Raw genomic sequence first — 20,861 nt, 5'->3', positions numbered from 1 at the left:
TTTTCCCCTTCTCCAGGGATCAGCACATTCCTTCTCATTTGCAGGGGCCATTTGTGTTGAGTCAAATCCATGTATAAAAAATCCATATATAACAAGGCTGGACCTGTGTTACAGATTCTAGAATTAGAAGAGCATATGGTTTCAGAGCTTATGGTAGTGCGTATCTACCTTTTTCCACAATCCTAAATACACTGGTCAGGCACTTGGCCAACCTTTTTTTTAAAATTTTGGTATTTTAGAATACCACCATCATGTTGTATGTCACTCAATGCGTAATTTCATGCAGAATGCAATGAAACAAACCACATCAAAATATTTCTATTCTATCAAAAGTTATAGCCAAAAACCCAGCAGGAACGGGGCAATGGTGCATCACTGTGCCCACAACCCAGGGTGTTGCCCCACCCACTGCATGAGAAGAGGTCCATCATGGAGGTGATGTGCTGGTCTCTCTCATCATGTGACGCAAACTCTAGTGATTCCACGGTGTACATGCAAGATCTTGGTTGCTGCATCTCCCGCATCCCACCCCTTGAATTTCTCTCTGTTTATCAGTCACCACAAATGGTGGCAGCTGTTTTGCCTAGTGAACCATCTCATCAGCTGTCATTGGGTGAGGGGTGCCTTTACTCCTCAACCATCTGAACTGGAACATCATCTTGGTAAATGCCTGAAGCAGACCAAAGTCAATTGCTAGGTGCAGGTCAGTAAAGCATAACAAACATTGCAGAGAGCTGAGAAGTCCATATAGCCCTTAATTACTGTTTATTAAAAAGAAGCATTGGTAAGTGCTTTAGAAGTCACACAGTTGTCAAACATGCTACAATGTACAATGACAACAGTTGTTGCATTTCACAAAAGGTTCACCCAACCATTTTTTGTAAAGTTATTTTATGTTATTTTTCAATCTTGGAAATGAAAAAAAAGTTCTCCCGGTCACACAAATGCAATATAATTGTTGTTCCTCCACTGGTCCCAATGCCGGCAAGTATTTTCATGAGCAAAAATGACAAGAATAATGCCAGTTTGGTTAGCTGTTGTGGCTAAATAAAGGTTTCTAGTTAAAGACTAGATGCTTGTGTAGTACTTATTGTCATTAGTCAGTTTGATCTTCTCGGGGAAGATGATGTTCACAGAAAGATTCTCGCCTTTATTGGCCTTCAAAAAGCATTCCCTTTCCTTGCGCACCAGATGGCTGTATCTGGCATTGGCCAGCCACATTTCAAATTTGGAGAAAAACACAATCCCCGAGGTTCCCAGGACCACGAGACATGTCAGCAGGCCTAGAACCATGAAGCAAATCATCTGCCTCTTCGTAAGCAGCGGATGCCTGTTTTCAATGGTCTCTTTTATGGTCAAGACTTTTTGCTCTTGCAGGTGAACAGGTTCGTGGTGAGTTTTCGGGTGCGGGTGGTAATTCAACCTGTGTCTAGCCTCGCTGCTCACACTTGCATTCTTACTGGGAGAAGCACAGGTGACCCCAACGAAATGTGGTTTGCAAGTGCATTCAAAGCCTCCTTCGGGGTGTTCATGACACGTCCCGCCGTTTTCACAGGGGTTGCTAGCACAAGCTGCTACATGGCTGTTACACAGGGTTCCTCCGTACCCAGGTGGGCAACGACAGCTAAAGCTCCCACCGTGGTCCGTGCACGTTCCTCCATTTGCACATGGATTTGACTCACAGTCGTCGATATCTATTTCACAAAAATTTCCAGTAAAGCCAGGAGGACACAAACAGGAGGCATGAGGGGCAAAGCCATCGTTGTCCACGCAGGTTCCTCCATTCTGGCAGGGAGAACTGCAGTTCAAAATAAGAGGGGACAAAATTCTATAAATAAACCGGAATTGATTTAAAAAAAAAAAATTTAGTTGGCTTTTCTGCCCTGCCCCAAGCCCTCAGTGTAGTTCATCTCATTTTATCCACATGCCAACCCTGGGAGGACAATGGAAATGCTAGAACATGCCATTCCTTCACCAGCTACTCACAGCATAAAAGAGAGTCAGCTATAGCTAGAGGTGGGAGAAAATGGTTTTATTTATTCATATTTTGTTGTTGTTTCTGATGTTTTCCAGAGTTAGAAATTCAGAAAGGGTACTGTGCATTTTTATTCAAAATTTACATCATATTTATAAATTATTATCCCTTTAAAAGTGTATGAGGTAGGTGATTTAGGTGGTATAGTGACAACAGATAAAGACACAGTCATTACTTATGTATCCCCTCCCCCATTAAATAAAAACTAAATAAAATGGTTTCATTTTTTCACAGATTTTGGGTCGAGGTCTTTTTTTTTTTTTTTTTTTTTTTGCTTCTTTTACAAAAATGAGAAGTGCAGAAAGTGGTGTTATGTGTTTTTATTTTGCTATCACCATTTTCTCCCACCTCTAGCCATAGCTAGACATGCGTGCACTGCTTATCTCTCAGACGTACTGTTAGTTGCCTGTAAAGTAGAAACACTGTTTGCCTTAAGTGAGGTCTTTAGGAAGCTCGGTTGCCCAGTTTTAGTATTTGATGTCAGAATCTCTGATCTGCAGGAACTTAGATGTAGATTTGGAGTTGTATACGTGCATCAATCCTAGTACACAGCTCACAGAATGTAGTATCTAATTGACACTGCCCCTGAATCACGATTTTGGGCTGACTTTGTCCCCTGAGTCTTTGCTTTGTACCTCACTTTGGTCAGGGATGTGCGGGGGGTGGGAAGGCAGGTGAGGCAGAGCCTCCCCACCAGAGTCCTTCAAAAAGCGCCACCACTGTGTGAGGCATGCAAGCACTCACAACCCATGCACACGCCTGTGGGTTGTGTGTGCTTATGTGCCTCACACAGCAGCAGCACTTTTCAAAGGACTCCGTGGGGAGGCTCTGCCTCACCTGCCTCCCCACCCCACCCCACCCCACCCCACCCCCCTGCACATCCCTGGATTTTTGTTTGTTTGTCCAGGTTATAGTAAACCACAAAGTAGAGCTTGCAAGCCTGAAGTCTGTCCATATTGGATTCAAATCACTTCAAGTGCCACACTTTCTTTATTCATCTCAGCAAGGAAGGAGAAACTAGGCTGAGTCACACATTATGCTGCAGGCAGGTACGCTCCGTGCATAGGTCAGTGGTTCCCAAACCTTTTAGCTCCAGGACCCACTTTTCAAAATGACGTTCTATCGGGACCTACCTAGCTTTATGAGACCAAAAAACAAAACAAAACAAAACAGTTCAACTTTACCAGCAGCTCATACTCCTGTTTTTCTCCTTTAAACTATGATGGGGCAGGGCACCTTCTGGAGCATTTGTTGATCTCCATATTCGCTGGACTGGGACCATTCTGGTGGCCTTGTATTCCTCCTCACCTGGCCTTTGATAAGAACTGAGGCATGGCTCAATACATTCTTCCTGGTCAACTTGGGGGAGAGGGGCTTCTTTCTCAAGAGTTTGTTAGGGCTTGCATTCACTGAATCAGAACCATTCCGGTAGTGCTGCGTTCCCCTCAACTTGCCCTTCGAAATGGGGCACGTAAATGCATATGTGCTGCTCCATTTCACTTTCCATAGGGTTTGATTCATTTTTCTTGTCAGTGTTGCAACCTATTCATGGGTCCCAACCCATAGTTTGGGCACCATGGCACCAGCCACAGACCTGTTCATTTGGAAAGTTATTACTTTATGTTAGACATACACATATGTCTGTGCACAATCTGTGCCCTACATTTGTCTCCAGGTTTATTTTTTTTAAAGAATGCTTCTCAGTCGTGCGCCCAAAATCATGGACACTTCTATGCTGATGTGTGAAGACACCTACTACTTAGGTTTATGGTTGGCAACCTTCAGTCTCAAAAGACTATGGTATAAGCCTATAGCACCCGGTATTCCCAAGCGGTCTCCCATCCAAGTACTAACCAGGCCTGACCCTGCTTAGCTTCCAAGATCAGACAATATCTGTTTTAATTAGCATTGTTATATGATCTTGCCTATAGGTCCTGGCTGTGTCACCCAGTGTGTTCTGCACCCCCTGTAGTGGGTCAGTGCTTCCCTACAAGCCCTTAACTCCTTGTAACCTTAAAACTGGATAGCATGCTTCAAGGTAGTCTAATGCTTAGGGAGTGCAAAGCTAATGGACTGTAAAAACGGAGTGTATCCAGTGGCATTGCTAGGGGGGTGCAGGTCACACTGGGTGAAGTGCACAGGAGGGGTGACACAACTGCTGGTCAAAGTTTTTTAAATCTTGGTATTTTTTTGAATAATATCATCATGTTATATATCATTCAATGTATAATTTCATGCAGAATGCAGGGAAACAAAATGCTTTGAAATATCTCTATTCTGCCAAAAGTTATAGCCAAAAAACCAGCATTGGCAAAGTGATGGTGCATCACCAGACCCACTACCCAGGGCATTGCCCCACACACTGCATGGAAGGAGATCAATCATGAGGGTGACATGCTGGCCTCCCACATGGGGTGACACAAACCCTAGTGAGGCCACTGAGTATATCATAATCTTTACGGTGAGACAGGAATGATCTTATATTCTGGGTTTTTTCTCCCCACTCACCTTGACTTTGATACCAGAAGTGAGACAGTCTGGGAAAGCACTGCCTGAAACAATAGCAGCATGCAAAGGTTGGGTAGGGTCAGCTCTCCCAGCGGCATCACTAGGATTTGCGTCACCCGGTGCGGGAGGCCTGCGTGTCACCCCATGCAGTGGGCGGAGCAACACCTCAGGTGGTGGGCATGGTGATGTGCCATCGCCCCGCCCCCACTGGTTTTTTGGCTGTACCTTTAGTTAGAACACAGATATTTCAATGTGGTTTGCTTCATTGCATTCTGCATGAAATTATTGATTGATATATAACATTAGAACATAAGAACATAAGAAAATAAGAACAGCCCCACTGGATCAGGCCATAGGCCCACCTAGTCCAGCTTCCTGTATCTCACAGCGGCCCACCAAATGCCCCAGGGAGCACACCAGATAACAAGAGACCTCATCCTGGTGCCCTCCCTTGCATCTGGCCTTCTGACATAACCCATTTCTAAAATCAGGAGGTTGTGCATACACATCATGGCTTGTACCCCATAATGGGTTTTTCCTCCAGAAACTTGTCCAATCCCCTTTTAAAGGCATCTAGGCCAGACGCCATCACCACATCCTGTGGCAAGGAGTTCCACAGACCAACCACACGCTGAGTAAAGAAATATTTTCTCTTGTCTGTTCTAACTCTCCCAACACTCAATTTTAGTGGATGTCCCCTGGTTCTCGTATTATGTGAGAGTGTCAAGAGCATCTCCCTATCCACTCTGTCCATCCCCTGCATAATTTTGTATGTCTCAATCATGTCCCCCCTTAGGCGTCTCTTTTCTAGGCCGAAGAGGCCCAAACGCCGTAGCCTTTCCTCATAAGGAAGGTGCCCCAGCCCCATAATCATCTTAGTCGCTCTCTTTTGCATTTTGGGATTATTCCTCCAAATTCTGATTTTAGTGATTTTGAAAACTTGTAGAGTGCGCAGGAGGTCTGGTCTAGAGGGTTGAGCCTCCATTTGCCTGAAGATAACATCCAAAGGTCGCCAGTTCAAGGCCATCATGCGACCTTGAAGCAGCTGACAAGCTGAGCCGAGCTATTCCATCTGCTCTGAGCGTGGGAGGATGGAGGCCAGAATGTGCAACCAGATCAAGAAAGAAACATCTGAATGTTGTGGTTTCTTGAAAGATATAAACCTTCTTTCAAATTGTAAAAATCCCTACGGGGATTTAATTAGCCTGCCTATGTAAACTGCCTTGAATAAAGTCTAAGGAGAAATCCGAGGACCAAGAAAGGCGGTATAGAAATACCTGTATTATTATTATTATTATTATTATTATTATTATTATTATTATTATTAGAGTCACACACACACACACACACACACACACACACACACACACACACCCATGTCAACTGGGGGTTGTGTAACACCTTATTGCACCTTATTATAACACCTTATTAATAACACCTTATTGCAGCAGTTCTCAAACTTTTAGCACTGGGACCCACTTTTTAGAATGACAGTCTGTCCAGGACCCATTGGAAATGATGTCATGGCCAGAAATGACATCATCAAGCAATTAAAATAAATAATTATAAATAATTAAATTAAAATAAAAGAAATAATTAAATAAGGGGGAGCCAGTCCTGTTCCACCAAGTGAAACTACTCTGAAGTAAGTCCTATTGTGGTCAATGGGGCTTACTCTCAGGAAAGTGTGGATAGGATTGCAGCCTGTGAGCCCAAGCCTATGCATGTCTACTCTGAAGTAAGTCCCATAACAATGGAGCTTACTCTGTAGTCTGCCTGCAATAACAACCCCCCAAAAAGAATCAGTGAGATTTCCAGCACTCCAAGTGCCCAGTTTAAAGTTCTTTTGTTTCAGGCATATCCATATAAAGACCCACCTGGCTTTGCAAGTGCAAAATAGAAAACTTTCGCCTTACCAGCTGAAGCCTCTTTTTTGTCCTTTTTAGTGGGGGGGAGAGGCTGCCTTCTGGAACATATGTTGAGCTTAAATTCCTTTGTATTGGGACCATTCTGGTATCTTCACATTCCCCTTTGCCTGGCCTGAGCACAAGCCAAGGCTCGTCTGCCTACTCGCAAGTAAACATGACCGTGAGGCTGCTTTGCTTTCCATAGGGCTGGGAGGGAGGGACCTCCTTCTCCCTTTTGTGTTTTTGGGGGCTGCATTCATTGGATCAGGACCATTCTGATGTCCTTTGAGTCCTCTCAGCCTACCCTGAGTCTTCTCAGTCCTTGCCTGGACTAAGGCAAGTTCGCCTACTCACCTGTAAACATGGCCACGTGGCTTCGTTTCGGGCTCAATAGATGCAGCTGGAAGGGAGGCAGGGACCTCCTCGTGTTTTTGGGGGCTGCATTCATTGAATCAGGACCATTCTGGTGTCATTGGATTCCTCTCAGCCTGCCCTTTCTAACGGACTATGGCAAGTACGCCTACTCACAAGTAAATGTGCGATACGGTTCATTTTCACTTTCCATAGGGATCCATGCATTTTTTCTTTCCGGTTTTTTGGCCGTAACTTTTGAATGAAAGGAGCTATTTCAATTCTGTTTTTTGCACTGCACTTTGCGAGAATTCCACATCCAATGGTGTATGGCATGACAGGGTAGCTCTGAAAGCCGTGAAGTTAGCGCATCCTCCCCCCAGGGCGCATCTCCCCCCCGGTGCGTCACCCGGTGCGACCTGCACCCCCCGCACCCCCTAGCGATGCCAGTGAGCTCTCCTCAACTACTTGTCCCTTTTGTTGTAAAAATCAGATCCACTCTCCACTTTACATGACAAATGAATTAAGAAACATAGCTTCCCACATTATGGTTCTATGTTAATACCTGCAGAGGTAAGCCTAATAAAAGGCAGCAATGGTAAACAGGTATTACCCACACAGTTACACGATCTGTTCTTACCCGTTAATGATGCAGGGTCCCTTTTTCACGTGGCAGTTTTTGCCTGTGTATCCAGGAGTGCACAAGCAAATGTATCCACCATCTCCAGTTTCTATGCAGGTGGTTGAGTTATTTGTACAAGGTTTTGAAGAGCACGGATGAATATCTGTATTACACATTGGGGGGAAAATAAAATACTTTACTTGTGATCATATGACCTTCCCCCCTTTAATTATGCATATTAGGGCCCAATCTTATCCAACTTTCCAACAGTGATGTAGCCGTGCTAATGGGGGGGTGCACTGCATCCTTTGGTGGGCGGGCAGTCATGGGGGCCTCCTTAGCAAGGGTAGGGTGGGAGGGTGATCCCAAACACCTTTTTCACCCTACTGCAAGGGATTGGCCAAGTTACAATGTACTCTTATCAACTAATTCCTTGCAACAAGTTTGCAAAGCATGTTAGGGACCAAGATGGTTATTTGCCAAGGGCTGCCAGTGTGTGCTTCATCATGGATGAGCAGAAGCAAAACATCAATTTTGTCACATATTCATTGGAGTCTGTGCATATGTTCCTTCTATGGTGTGGCTGCCATTTTCCAATGGATAGAATCCACACCACAGAAGTTAATGCCTTACATCAGTGTTCCTCAAACTGGTAGGTCACAACTCACCAACCTGAGAACCCCTGCCCTTTTCCCTTTAAGGGGAAGGGACGGGGAAAGCAGCAACGCAATCCCCAGGATCACACTGCTGTGGGGGAAGTGTGGCCATTTTTTAAACTTACTGCAGACACGCGCCCATAAGTCAATCCCACAGATAAGTCGAGGGCAGGTTTTGAGCAAACAATCATGGAATTTTCTAACACCCTCGGATAAGTCGGGGTTAAACTTAGGGGAGTGTCTGACTATAGTTTTGTCTGATGTTACTCGAGGCCAGATCCTGAAAAATAACCCACCACTAATTGTTACCTAAGAACTGTAGTCTCTAATTTATTAAAAGCATAGTAAAAGATCATAAGATACATTTTTATTCTTTTTAAATTCTGGTCTTCATCACCTTTTTGTAAACACTATCAGAGTAAGTGCACTGTAAACAACATACCAGTAAAACAGTGGTTCCCAACCTGGGATTCATGTACTCCCAGGGACACTCAACAGGACCTTTAGGGGTACTTGAAAAAGAATGGAATAATGGCCAAAAAAAAAAAAAAAGGCAGGTCGTGCTCCAGAATGCCTTGCAAGGCAGGAAGGGAGGTAGCTAGTTGACTGTGAAAGCCCCACCAATAGTTAGTTTTTGGTCATCAATTCATCTATGAACCTGTATTGGCAGCCTTCAGTCTCGAAAGACTATGGTATCGCGCTCTGAAAGGTGGTTCTGGCACAGCGTCTAGTGTGGCTGAAAAGGCCAATCCGGGAGTGACAATCCCTTCCACACCGGGAGCAAGTGCAGTCTGTCCCTGGTCTGTCTCCCTGGCTATGGGCCTTCCTTCTTTGCCTCTTAGCCTCAGACTGTTGGCAAAGTGTCTCTTCAAACTGGGAAAGGCCATGCTGCACAGCCTGCCTCCAAGCGGGACGCTCAGAGGCCAGGGTTTCCCACTTGTTGAGGTCCATCCCTAAGGCCTTCAGATCCCTCTTGCAGATGTCCTTGTATCGCAGCTGTGGTCTACCTGTAGGGCGCTTTCCTTGCACGAGTTCTCCATAGAGGAGATCCTTTGGGATCCGGCCATCATCCATTCTCACGACATGACCAAGCCAACGCAGGCGTCTCTGTTTCAGCAGTGAATACATGCTAGGGATTCCAGCTCGTTCCAGGACTGTGTTGTTTGGAACTTTGTCCTGCCAGGTGATGCCGAGGATGCGTCAGAGGCAGCGCATGTGGAAAGCGCTCAATTTCCTCTCCTGTTGTGAGCGAAGAGTCCATGACTCGCTGCAGTACAGAAGTGTACTCAGGACGCAAGCTCTGTAGACCTGGATCTTGGTATGTTCCGTCAGCTTCTTGTTGGACCAGACTCTCTTTGTGAGTCTGGAAAGCGTGGTAGCTGCTTTACCGATGCACTTGTTTAGCTCGGTATCGAGAGAATGAGTGTCGGAGATCGTTGAGCCAAGGTACACAAAGTCATGGACAACCTCCAGTTCATGCTCAGAGATTGTAATGCAGGGAGGTGAGTCCACATCCTGAACCATGACCTGTGTTTTCTTCAGGCTGATTGTCAGTCCAAAATCTTGGCAGGCCTTGCTAAAACGATCCATGAGCTGCTGGAGATCTTTGGCAGAGTGGGTAGTGACAGCTGCATCGTCGGCAAAGAGGAAGTCACGCAGACATTTCAGCTGGACTTTGGATTTTGCTCTCAGTCTGGAGAGGTTGAAGAGCTTTCCGTCTGATCTGGTCCGGAGATAGATGCCTTCTGTTGCAGTTCCAAAGGCCTGCTTCAGCAGGACAGCGAAGAAAATCCCAAACAAGGTTGGTGCAAGAACACAGCCCTGCTTCACTCCGCTTCGGATGTTAAAAGGGTCTGATGTGGAGCCATCGAAGACAACAGTGCCCTTCATGTCCTTGTGGAAGGATCTGATGATGCTGAGGAGCCTGGGTGGACATCCAGTCTTGGGGAGAATCTTGAAGAGGCCGTCTCTGCTGACCAGGTCGAAAGCCTTTGTGAGATCTATGAAGGCTATAAAGAGTGGCTGTCGTTGTTCCCTGCATTTCTCCTGCAGTTGTCTAAGGGAGAATACCATATCAGTGGTGGACCTGTTGGCTCGGAATCCACACTGCGATTCTGGATAGACGCTCTCTGCAAGTACCTGGAGCCTCTTTAGTACAACTCGGGCAAACAGCTTTCCTACAACGCTAAGGAGAGAGATGCCGCGGTAGTTGTTGCAGTCACCCCTGTCACCTTTGTTCTTGTACAGCGTGATGATGTTTGCATCCCTCATGTCTTGAGGTACTCCACCTTCTCTCCAGCAGAGACAGAGGATTTCATGCAGCTCAGTGACGATGATCTCTTTGCAGCATTTTAGGACTTCAGCAGGGATGCTGTCTTTTCCAGGTGCCTTGCCAAAGGCAAGGGAGTCCAGGGCCACGTGAAGTTCTTCTAGGGTTGGTTCACTGTCAAGCTCTTCCAGCACAGGCAGGCACTCAATGTTGTTCAGTGCTTCTTCGGTGACTACATTTTCTCTGGAATATAGCTCAGAGTAGTGCTGCACCCAGCGTTCCATCTGCTGCGCCCGATCCTGGATGACCTCGCCTGTGGCAGACTTCAGAGGGGCAATTTTCTTCTGTGTTGGACCTAGGGCCTGCTTGATACCATCATACATCCCCTTGATGTTGCCCGTGTCAGCTGCTATCTGTATCTCGGAACAGAGCTGGAGCCAGTAGTCATTAGCACATCTCCTGGCAGTCTGTTGGACTTTGCTGCGAGCGGTTCGGAGGACCTGCAGGTTGTGCTCACTGGGACAGGCCTTGTATGCTGCTTGAGCTCTCCTCTTTTCCTCAATGACTGGTGTCAACTCCTCAGAGTGGGCTTCAAACCAGTCTGCCGCCTTGTTGGTCTTCTTGCCGAATATGGACAAGGCGGTGTTGTAAACGGTATTCTTGAAATGTTCCCATCTGTTGGATGCGTTTGCGTCGGCCAGGCCTGGAAGAGATTCCTCAAGCGCTTGTGCAAATTCCTCCACTTTTCTCTGATCCCGGGTCTTGCTGGTATCAATGCGAGGTCTTCCTTCCTTTTTCGTGTGATACAGTCGCTTTGTTTGCAGTTTCACTCTGCTGCATACCAGGGAGTGGTCAGTGTCGCAGGCAGCACCATGATAACTGCGTGTGATCTTGATGCTGGGAAGGCTGGAGCGTCTGGTGAGGATCAGGTCGAGCTGGTGCCAGTGCTTTGATCTTGGATGTCTCCAAGAGACTCTATGTTGGGGCTTTGTGTTGAAGAACGTGTTGCTGACACAGAGACCGTGATGACAGCAAAACTCTAGCAGGCGTTGGCCATTTTCGTTCATCCTCCCAGTGCCAAACTGACCTAAGCAAGTGGGCCATGAACTGTTATCAGCACCAACTCTAGCATTGAAATCGCCGAGGATGAACAATGGCTCTTTTACAGGGATTTTCTTGACAGTGGTGGCCAGGTCATCATAGAATTTGTCTTTGGCTTCTGCTGGAGACGACAGAGTCGGTGCATAAGCACTGATGAGAGTGATAGGTCCTGCTGATGACTGGAGCTGCAGGGACAAAATTCTTTCACTTCCCACAGTAGGTGGGATGATGGATTTCAGCAGGGTATTTCTGGCCGCAAAGCCAACGCCATGTTCCCTGGTTTCGTTTGGTGGTTTTCCCTGCCAGAAAAATGAGAAATTTCTCTCCTTGACAGATCCAGAATCTGGCAGCCTAGTCTCTTGAAGGGCGACGATGTCCATCTGCAGTCTGCTCAGCTCCATGTCGATGACAGCTGTTTTGCGTGCGTCGTCTATTTCTTGCAGGTCATCAGAGAAGCCAGGTGTCATTGTCCTAATGTTCCAGGTGCCCAGCTTTAGGGCAGTAGTTTTCTGTTTTCTGTTGCATGGTGCAGAGTTGTCGATCCGCTTGTCGGTTTTCACCCTAAACCCCACGCACCCCATGAGGTTAACGGACCGTGGCGAGGCAACACCTTACTGGCTGGGGACTGCCCAGCTTAAGGCGGGCGGTAGCTGCCCAATGAGATGCAATGATCTCTCCCACCGTCGGAAGCAGCCCCTGGCGTCATGCTCTACGCCAATCGAGCAAAGACTTATAACCGGTAAACTGCTGCTTCCCGTGTTGTGCCGACGCCGTATGGCGAAGTTGGAGTGTCCTCTCCAGTGCGCGAAGCCTGGGTAAAGAAGGTATGGAGGATAGGCTGTTACCCATGCAGCAAATCCCCCCTCTCCACGTCGCTGGAATGGTCCAATGGAAAGGCAGAAGCCAATACGGTTGGTTCCAGCGGCGTCGCAGGAGTTGCCAGAACGTGACTGTGTTCAGCCATGAACTGCCTAAGGGACTCCGGCTCCTGATTTTGCCTCGAGGTTGACTCCTGAAGCCTTTTCCAGAACTGGATGTAGCCACAAGGCAGTGGAGGTTTGAGGTCAGAGTTTCCTTCTCTTAGATGAGCTGCCTTCCTAGGCTGACGAGTCCCATCTACCCGGTGGCTGTTTAGTCGCCTCTTACGACAAGTACAGCCAAACTGAGTACAGGCAAGTACAGCCAAACTGAGGGCCTATTCTTAGCCCCCAGCCCCCAGGGTAGGGGGCTAAGGTAGGGGTAGGGTAGGGGGCTAACCATCTATGAACCAGTGATTGAAAAACAGCACAGTAAAAAAGCTGAAACATAATATGGAAAGTGATCAATCACCCAGAATTTCTCAGCACACTTCTGGTGCAAAACAGTGCAAAGGCAGAGTCTTCTGTTCTTCAAATAGATAAAAAGAGAAAATACTGTGATGAATACATGAAGTCTGGGTTTTCATAGAGAGGAGATGAGGGCTTGTATTATTACGAACATTTTGCTAATATGTAGGGTACAATTTATGGAAATGGGCTGCCAAGGGATATGCAAGTGAAAAGGATTGGGAACCACTGCAGGAGAACCATGAATCAAATCCACCTTTAAGGTGTCTGGTGTGTTAAGCCAGAAGCTCTACATACAACCCATAACACATAACTGAGAATGTGCAGTTCAATTTACAGCAGAGAGATGAGATATTTGCAACCCTTTTTACTCAGAAGCAGACCCACTGCTTTCCATGGGTGTTATTCTTAAGTAAGGGTGCATTGAATTGTAGCCTGGGACTTTGCTTCAAATGGAAAGGAGGATCCCATCTTGGTGTTGAAAAAACAGACCTGCTTTGCAAGCACTTGCAAAGCAGAACCAGGCTGCAGCAGAAGGAAGGAGAATAAAAGGTTAACTTTGGCTGGAATTTCCCATTTGCTGTAGAAACAAATGATCTGTGTGGTGCCTGCCTGCTGCTTGAGAAAGGAAACTTTTCAGAGTTGAAAGGCTCTGCCCTCTGATTAACCCGGAGATAAGGCGAAGTGGCAAAAATTGTACGTACTATATGTGAGTATCTACTGTAATGTACTTGCTGCCAAGGTCTTGGGGGTGCAGGGAGCCCCGCAGCTTGTAGAAAGTGAAAAAAGCAATTGTGACCCACTTCCAGGTTGTGATCTCGAAACTGGAAGTGGGTCACAATCACAACTTTCACTTTCTACAAGCCATGGGGAACCCTTAAGAGTGCTCTGTGAGGCTCCCCACACCCCCAGACCTTGACAGCAGGTACGTTAAGTTTAAAAATAGCTCCACCTTCCCCCGCAGTGGCACAATCCTGGGGATCATGTCACTACCTTCCCCCTGCTCCACAAAGATTTACCAGTGCCTTACAGCACAGTCCTTGGGTTCAATGGAACTTACTTCCAGGTAAGTGCATTTAGCACTACAACCTCTATTTAGCAATCAGGTGGAATTTTGGATATTTGAAAAGCCAGGAGCTCCTATTTCAGTACTTCTGCATAAGTGCTTTGTGCTTTAATATTGATATTAACTCTATTAACAGTTTATAATTTTTTTATTGAATATCACTGAGGTTGTTAGCTGCTCTGGTTCTTTTTTAGCTAGGCGAATGACAGGATCTAATTTTAAAAATGATGAGTAGTCTGACCCAAAGATCAGCTTCTGGTTATCGAAGGTTGCAATCCTAACCACACTTTCCTGAGAGTAAGTCCCATTGAACAAAATAGGACTTCTGAACAGACCTGGTTAGGATTGTGCCCTAAGTTTCTGATCATGCACCTGGTGAAAATCTGTCTTCATTGCAAAGAAAGGAGCACTAATAAAACTGTTGCATATCTTTAACACCAGATGGAGCTATCATTGTTCAGTCTTAAGCCTCTGAATCTTCTTTGCCACTGAGAAAGGAAACTGCAAACCTGTGTCACAAAGACTGCCAATCCATCCTTCTTCACAAAGACACTGCCATGGTCTGGAGCAGGTTCCATGCAAACAACCAGGGAATGGAATGCATTGATCACAAAGAGATCCTTGCCAACCTGGCTGGCACCTGAAAGAAACACGAGGTGAGATACAAACCAGGCTAAGAACTCTTGTAAATCTACTTTGGACAGGGCAAAACACGAGCTTCCAAAAGGTAACACTACTGGACTGATGGTCACTGTCCAATACTGAAACAAACAAAAACCTGAAAAGGAAATTTAAAAATTATCCAATGTTACTATGGAATTTGCAAAGTCTCATATCTTCTATCTGAAGCCTAATACAGCAGCTCTCTAGAGTTTAATTCGTAGAGGTAACAAGGACTCTCCCAACTCTCCTTAAGATAGCATGCATTTCTGTCTGAACAAAAACTTTTATTGATGTCATTGGATTAATCCGGTGGTTCTCAAACTGGTGGGTCGTGAGCCACCAGCCTAGGAAGCATTGTCCCTGGTCCCTTAAGTGGCAGGGAAGGTGCGAAGGCAGCGACGTGATCCCCAGAATCGATGGTCACTGATGGAGACCAAGGGGCTTTTAATTTAAGTTAACCCTTCCTGTGCTGGCTTCCAGGGGGTTGCAAGGAGCTCTGCAGAGCCCTCTGTAGGGCTCCCTGACCCTCAGAACAATGTAAGAATGCAATTGTGATCCACTTCTGGATCACAATAGAATTGTTTTCATTGTTCTCAGGCACAGGGGAAGGTGAAGAGGGCTCTGTGGGGCTCCTCGCACCCCCTGGAGGCTGGCACAGGAACGGGTAAGTTTAAAAAAAGCCCCTTGATCTCCAGCAGCAGCACAATCCTGGGGATTGTGTCCTTGCCTTCCCCCCACCCCTGCAAAGACTTACAAGTGTCCTCAAACTCCCTGGGAACCTGGGAGTTTGAGAACCACTGGATTAATCTGTTTGGTAAGTCTCAACTCAGAGCACAGTTCAAACTTCCCCATAAGCCAGCACAGCCGACCCTTCTCAGAGTGTCATAAGGCATGTCTGTGAAGACTCGCAAGCCAGCAGCATTGGTGGGAAGGTCTGTGCCAGCCTGCCAGCACCATATGTAGAGCCCTGGCCACTGGCGCAAGGAAGTAAGGCACTGAGTGACGCAGGGTTGTGGGGTGGGTGGCAGGGAGGTGGTGTTTCTGAGTAGGGGGCAGGATTTATTGGGCCCTGGAGGGCGGTGGGATCAGTGGAGGCCTCCTCCACCATATCCTAATCCCTCTACTGGGTCTCCCAGCATTACAGTAGGTTCCCCAGAATTGCATAAATATAAATGGCACTGATCCGAGAAGCCCCACAGGGCTGGCTGGGGCTCAACACGGGTTAAGGACAATAATATCCCCTTATCCAAAGGAGACCTCCAGCCACCTCCAAACCAGAGCCATGAGCAGGCCATGATGCAGTGCAGGCCATGAGGTCTTGCTGTGCCAGCGCAAGTTAGGATTGGTCTGTCCATCATGGAACTCACAAGAGTGTAGTGAGAAACGGAGCTACAAATCTCAACAACGGATTGAGCGACAAATGAGGAACTCCCTACTTTCAATCCGACTGCTCACTGCTGCCACAATAAACCCTTTAGGAGGCCTTAGGGCAAAACATCCCATTATCTGTATTATGGGGATAATGATATATGTTTTACAGGGCTGTTATAAGGATTCCTTTGAACACTCTGTACATGCTAAGCATCATTGCAGAGATCTGCTATTTTATGTTCGCTTTTTTTTTTTCCTGTTTCAAACTAAAACTGCACCACAAAATGGAATCGTATTTTTGGACAAATTATTTTGATGCTCCTGTTTGCTAAAACGTAAATCAAAGCCTAAATCAAAACTGTAATTACAACAGTGTGTGTGTCGTTGACAGCAACATTTTTGGTTAATTTACCTGCATTCACTTGAAACTTCACAAAATCCATTTATCGGATGACAACCAGGCTTGCAATTAGCTCCTAAAAAATAATAATAATAAGATTTACAAGATAATATTTCAAAAAGCCAACTTTATTTTAAAAAAATCTTTATTACATTTCTGAATTAAAAAATGACCTCAGAATAGCGATGCAAATGTTTTATTAACTTCTTAGGGCCCAATCCTATCCAATTTTCCAATGCTAGTGCAGTTATGCCAGTGGGGTGTGCACTGCATCTTGTGGTGGTGGAACAGTGCCTGGGTTCTTTTCAAGTTATGGGATCATGTGTTCCCTTACCAAGGGGTTGCATTTTGGCTACACCGAAGCTGGAAAGTTGGATAGGATTGGGCTCTTAGTGCTTTATGGAGTCATGGGTATAATCAGTATACTTGCAGAATTTATACTTTTTAAAATTACAGTCTGAAAACAGAAAACAAAACACAAGAGAAAAAAATGGTTGGCAACCTTCAGTCTCGAAAGACTATGGTATAAGCCTACAGCACCCAGTATTCCCAGGCGGTCTCCCATCCAAGTACTAACCAGGCCTGACCCTGCTTAGCTTCTGAGATCAGACGAGATCCACAAGAGAAACTTCTGACTTATGAACATCATCTTGTCAAGGTGCAGAATTTTTAACACTGATGTTTATTTCAAGTTACATAATTTGTCCCTAACAGATCATCTCTCATTTCTCATTGGTGGGCTTAATAATATTTTTTTGTGTTTGAAATTTCAAACACATTTACTTAGATATAAGTGTCATGGAGTTCAAAGGAACTTATGCTGAAAGAACTGAATGGATTGGGGATCAAAGTAGGAAGTGAAAAAATGAAACACACTCTTAGACCCCCCCCAACCCGAAAAAGAAAAAAAATGAGTTGGTTTCTGAATCAATGTAACTAGTGAATTCCTCCAGTAACAATGTTTCAACAGGACAAGCTCATTTGCTTGAGAAGAGCAAAACTGACAGCACAGTCTGATGCATGTCTACTCAGAAGTAACTACCATTGAGGACAATGGCCCTTACAGCTAGGTAACTGTGGATTGCAGCCTGAAGTGATTACGATGCTGGTTTTGAGGACTATAAACCTCTTTGCACGTCTACTCAGAAGTAAGCCACTAGAGTCAATGGTGTACTCCTGGGTAAGTATGATTCCTATGTACAACTGTGAACTAAATACAAATATGTTGTGGAGCTCAATCCCCTGCATACTTACTCCAAAGCAAGTCCCAAGGGCTTACTCCCATGAGGGTAGACCTGAACATAGAATTGTTGTGGAATTTACCCCTAGACACTGAAAAATACCATACATGATCTTGGCAATATTAAACGGTATGATTTTGAAATTCTGCACAAATACAGACTGTCCAGAAGATGCATGGTTTATTCAAGGGCAAAGCTCCCTCCAAGCTAATTTAATTCAATTTATGGATTCACTTGAAAACTGACTGTGACTTCATATAAATTTATATGTGCTACAAGTTATGAAAAGAACCCAGCTTTCTATTATTCTTTTGTTTGCTTACAGATTTTGCCCACATAAAAAGAGATCAAAAAATGAAAATACAATCCAGTGAAATGCCAGTATTTTTAACAGTGCAACCCAATGTCTAAGAAAGAAATAAACCCCACTGAGCGTAATAGAACTTACTCCCAGGTGAGTGTGTGAGTGCAGCCTAGGCTTCATTGATTTCAGCTGTGAAGCTGAATGCCTTGAACTGCCTCTTGGAACAAATGCAAGATGTTCCATTATTCACAACCTCCAAATCCCTCCTGAAAACCAACTTTTTCCATTAAGGCTTTGACTCAGCTCTTTAATCCTTGTTTCCTTCCACAATTAAGCTAAGAGCTCAATCCTAGGCAGGTTTACTCAGAAGTAAGTTCCATTATAGTCAATTGAAATTACTCCCAGGTAAGTATGGACAGGATTGTGCCTAAGTAGGTGTAATTGAAACAACTGCATATATACCCCCTTGTTTAACCTGTCTCCACCACCTTTATATTATCTCTCTTGTGTCAAGTTCTAGATTGTAAATACCTTGGGGCAGGGATCTGTCTTTTTTTTTTTACTCTTTGTCAAGTGCCATTAATGCTTGAAGAATAAATAGACACATGCTTATGTCTGTCCTGTTGAAAATAAATATACAGGATTTAAGTGTGCTTCATGTTGGAAAGCGCATACCCTAAAATAATACACACAATTTCTGCACAACTTGATTCAAAAATACAAAACAAATATAACCGAAACAAGGAGTAGTTTGTGGCATCATCAAGACTAGCAATGGAGCCAAATGAGGCTCTTTGTTGTTTCATAGGTACCTCTATGGAAACTGATAGTGATATATACGTATTATAACCCAAGGTGAATGTTTGTTAACTCTGTGAAAGCTGTAATCTGAACATATTTGCCCATGTATTTGACCTCAATCAGGCACAAATGATATCAAGATGAGGAACTGATGGAGCGCTGACACAGGGTGACAAGATGTCATAACCACAAAAGAGAATGTGGTCCCCCCAAAATACAGGACATCAAAAGAAAATGTAGGACATGTCAGTTGGTTGGCAACCTTCAGTCTCGAAAGACTATGGTATAAGCCTACAGCACCCGGTATTCCCAGGTGGTCTCCCATCCAAGTACTAACCAGGCCTGACCCTGCTTAGCTTCCAAGATCAGACAAGATCAGGCATGTGCAGGGGACATGACAAAATGGAAGCTAAAAACATTTGTTTATTGATTTAATATGGTTAATTGAAATGCTATATTTTATTATTAAATTTAAAACTATATTACATATAACTTATCACATATAATTTATTAATTGCAAGAAAGCTCTGTGCTGCCTCCTCACAGGGAAAAGGAGGACATTTAAGTTCTATTCCAAGACATGAGGCTAAAAAAAGAGGACTTGTCCTGGAAAAAGAGGATGTCTGGTCACCCTGCTCTGACAGGTAAAGGAGGGCTGGCAAAGAGAGAAAGATGGAACATCACAGTAGCTTAACTGAATTAGGAATACTTGTTTTCATAGTTGGAAGAAGCTTGCATGAGAAATATGTTAAGTGGTATTAACTACTATTGTGTTTAAAAACATCAGTGGGGCTGCTGGGAGAAAGTTTCCAAAGTTTTTACAAGGGTGAGTTGCTGGGCAAGTTATGGGTAAATTAAGTGTAGAACTCCAACTGGTAATAGGAATGAATGAAACGATCTTTTTCATTAGAAAATGAAGGGCTCTCTCTCTCTCTCCATATAACTGCTGGCCAGGCTTGGCCATAGATGAGCTGGTGTGAACATAGCAGAGAAAGCACCAACCGCTCATTCACTTACACTCTCCATCTCACTGAATGGGGAACCAACCCGACTTCAAGCAACGCTCGCGGATGGCACAGGAAAGTGAGAGAGCAAAGTTTAAAGGGTGGCATAGGTGCCCCCGTTGTAGATCTGATGGCCGTCTTCTCGGGAGTAAGAGCCCCATCCTAGCCATGTCTACTCAGAAGTAAATCCCATTGTAGTCTGTAGGACTCCCCCCCCCCCCAGAAAGTGTGGATAGGATGGTAGCCTAACAGTCCAGTCCTATCCACACTTTCCTGGGAGTAAGCCCCATTGAATCTAATGGGGTTTACTTCTGAGTAGACATGCGTAGGATTGGGCTGTAAAGCAGCAATCCTAACCACACTTCCTGGGATTAAGCCCCACTGACTAGAGTCAGTGGACTTACTTCTGAGGGACACGCATAGGGACTTACTTCTGAGTAGACACGCATAGGATTGGGCTCTGAGGCTGCAGTCCTACCACACTTACCTGGGAGTAAGCCCCACTGGTGCTAAGGGCACTTACTTCTGAATAGACATGCATAGGATTGGGCTCTGAGGCTGCAGTCCAATTCACACTTTCCTGGGAGTAAGCCCCACTGGCTCTGATGGGACTTACTTCTGAGTTGACATGCTTGGCTTGGGCATGTTGCCATCGAAAGGGCTTACCTGCGGGTAAAGACCGCCCCCCCCCCAGGCTCGCCCCGCAGGTCTAAGGAAGCCCCTTGCAGCAAGACCGAGAGCGATGCTGGTGAAATGCACCAAGAAGCAGCGGGGCAGCCGCATTGGTGGGGGGCACAGCTGGGATCGGGTGGCCCGCTGGGGACCTTACCTTGGCTCAGAGGGATCGCGATGAGCGGCCAGACGGAGAAGCAGAGGAAGGAGGCAGCCCGGAGATCCATGCCCCCCACCCGGCTGGAGAGCGGGGTCCCACTTCTCGTGCCTGGGGAGGGACAGGAGCGCCTTCTGCCGCTCTCTCCGTCCTTCTCCAGGAAGGAAAAGGGGAGGGGGCTGCCCAGCCGGCAGCAGGAGGGCGGGGGAGGCTTTCCGCCGAGCAGGGACGCGCTCCGATCCCCTCCCCACCTTGGACGACTCTCCTACATGCGGATCGGGGAGGGGATGGAGCGTTCTCACGTTCTCGCAGCAAATGCAGCCTGTACGTGAGAAGGGGCGAGTGTAAGAGGAGGGCGAGGGGAAGTTGTCAGACCCGAGGTAATAGGCGCGGGGGGGGGGAGCTCTC

At 45.8% G+C, this 20,861-nt stretch overlaps 1 protein-coding gene across 1 annotated transcript; it reads right to left on the bottom strand.

Annotated features, from left to right (window-relative positions):
- Positions 1-742: 742 nt before the first annotated feature.
- Positions 743-20,760, bottom strand: DLK1 (delta like non-canonical Notch ligand 1). The gene is made up of 5 exons (XM_066612250.1): positions 20,454-20,760; positions 16,287-16,350; positions 14,350-14,480; positions 7,442-7,586; positions 743-1,798 (listed from the first exon to the last, which is right to left on the bottom strand). The coding sequence occupies exons 1-5, from the start codon at positions 20,521-20,523 to the stop codon at positions 1,069-1,071; spliced, it is 1,140 nt and encodes a 379-aa protein (XP_066468347.1). The 5' UTR covers positions 20,524-20,760; the 3' UTR covers positions 743-1,068.
- Positions 20,761-20,861: the final 101 nt, after the last annotated feature.

Source organism: Tiliqua scincoides, chromosome 1 (assembly GCF_035046505.1).
Source record: "Tiliqua scincoides isolate rTilSci1 chromosome 1, rTilSci1.hap2, whole genome shotgun sequence".
In the NCBI taxonomy this organism is placed as follows: domain Eukaryota; kingdom Metazoa; phylum Chordata; class Lepidosauria; order Squamata; family Scincidae; genus Tiliqua; species Tiliqua scincoides.
Note: the sequence above shows the minus strand (reverse complement) of the source record. Positions and strands in the feature narration are given on the sequence as shown.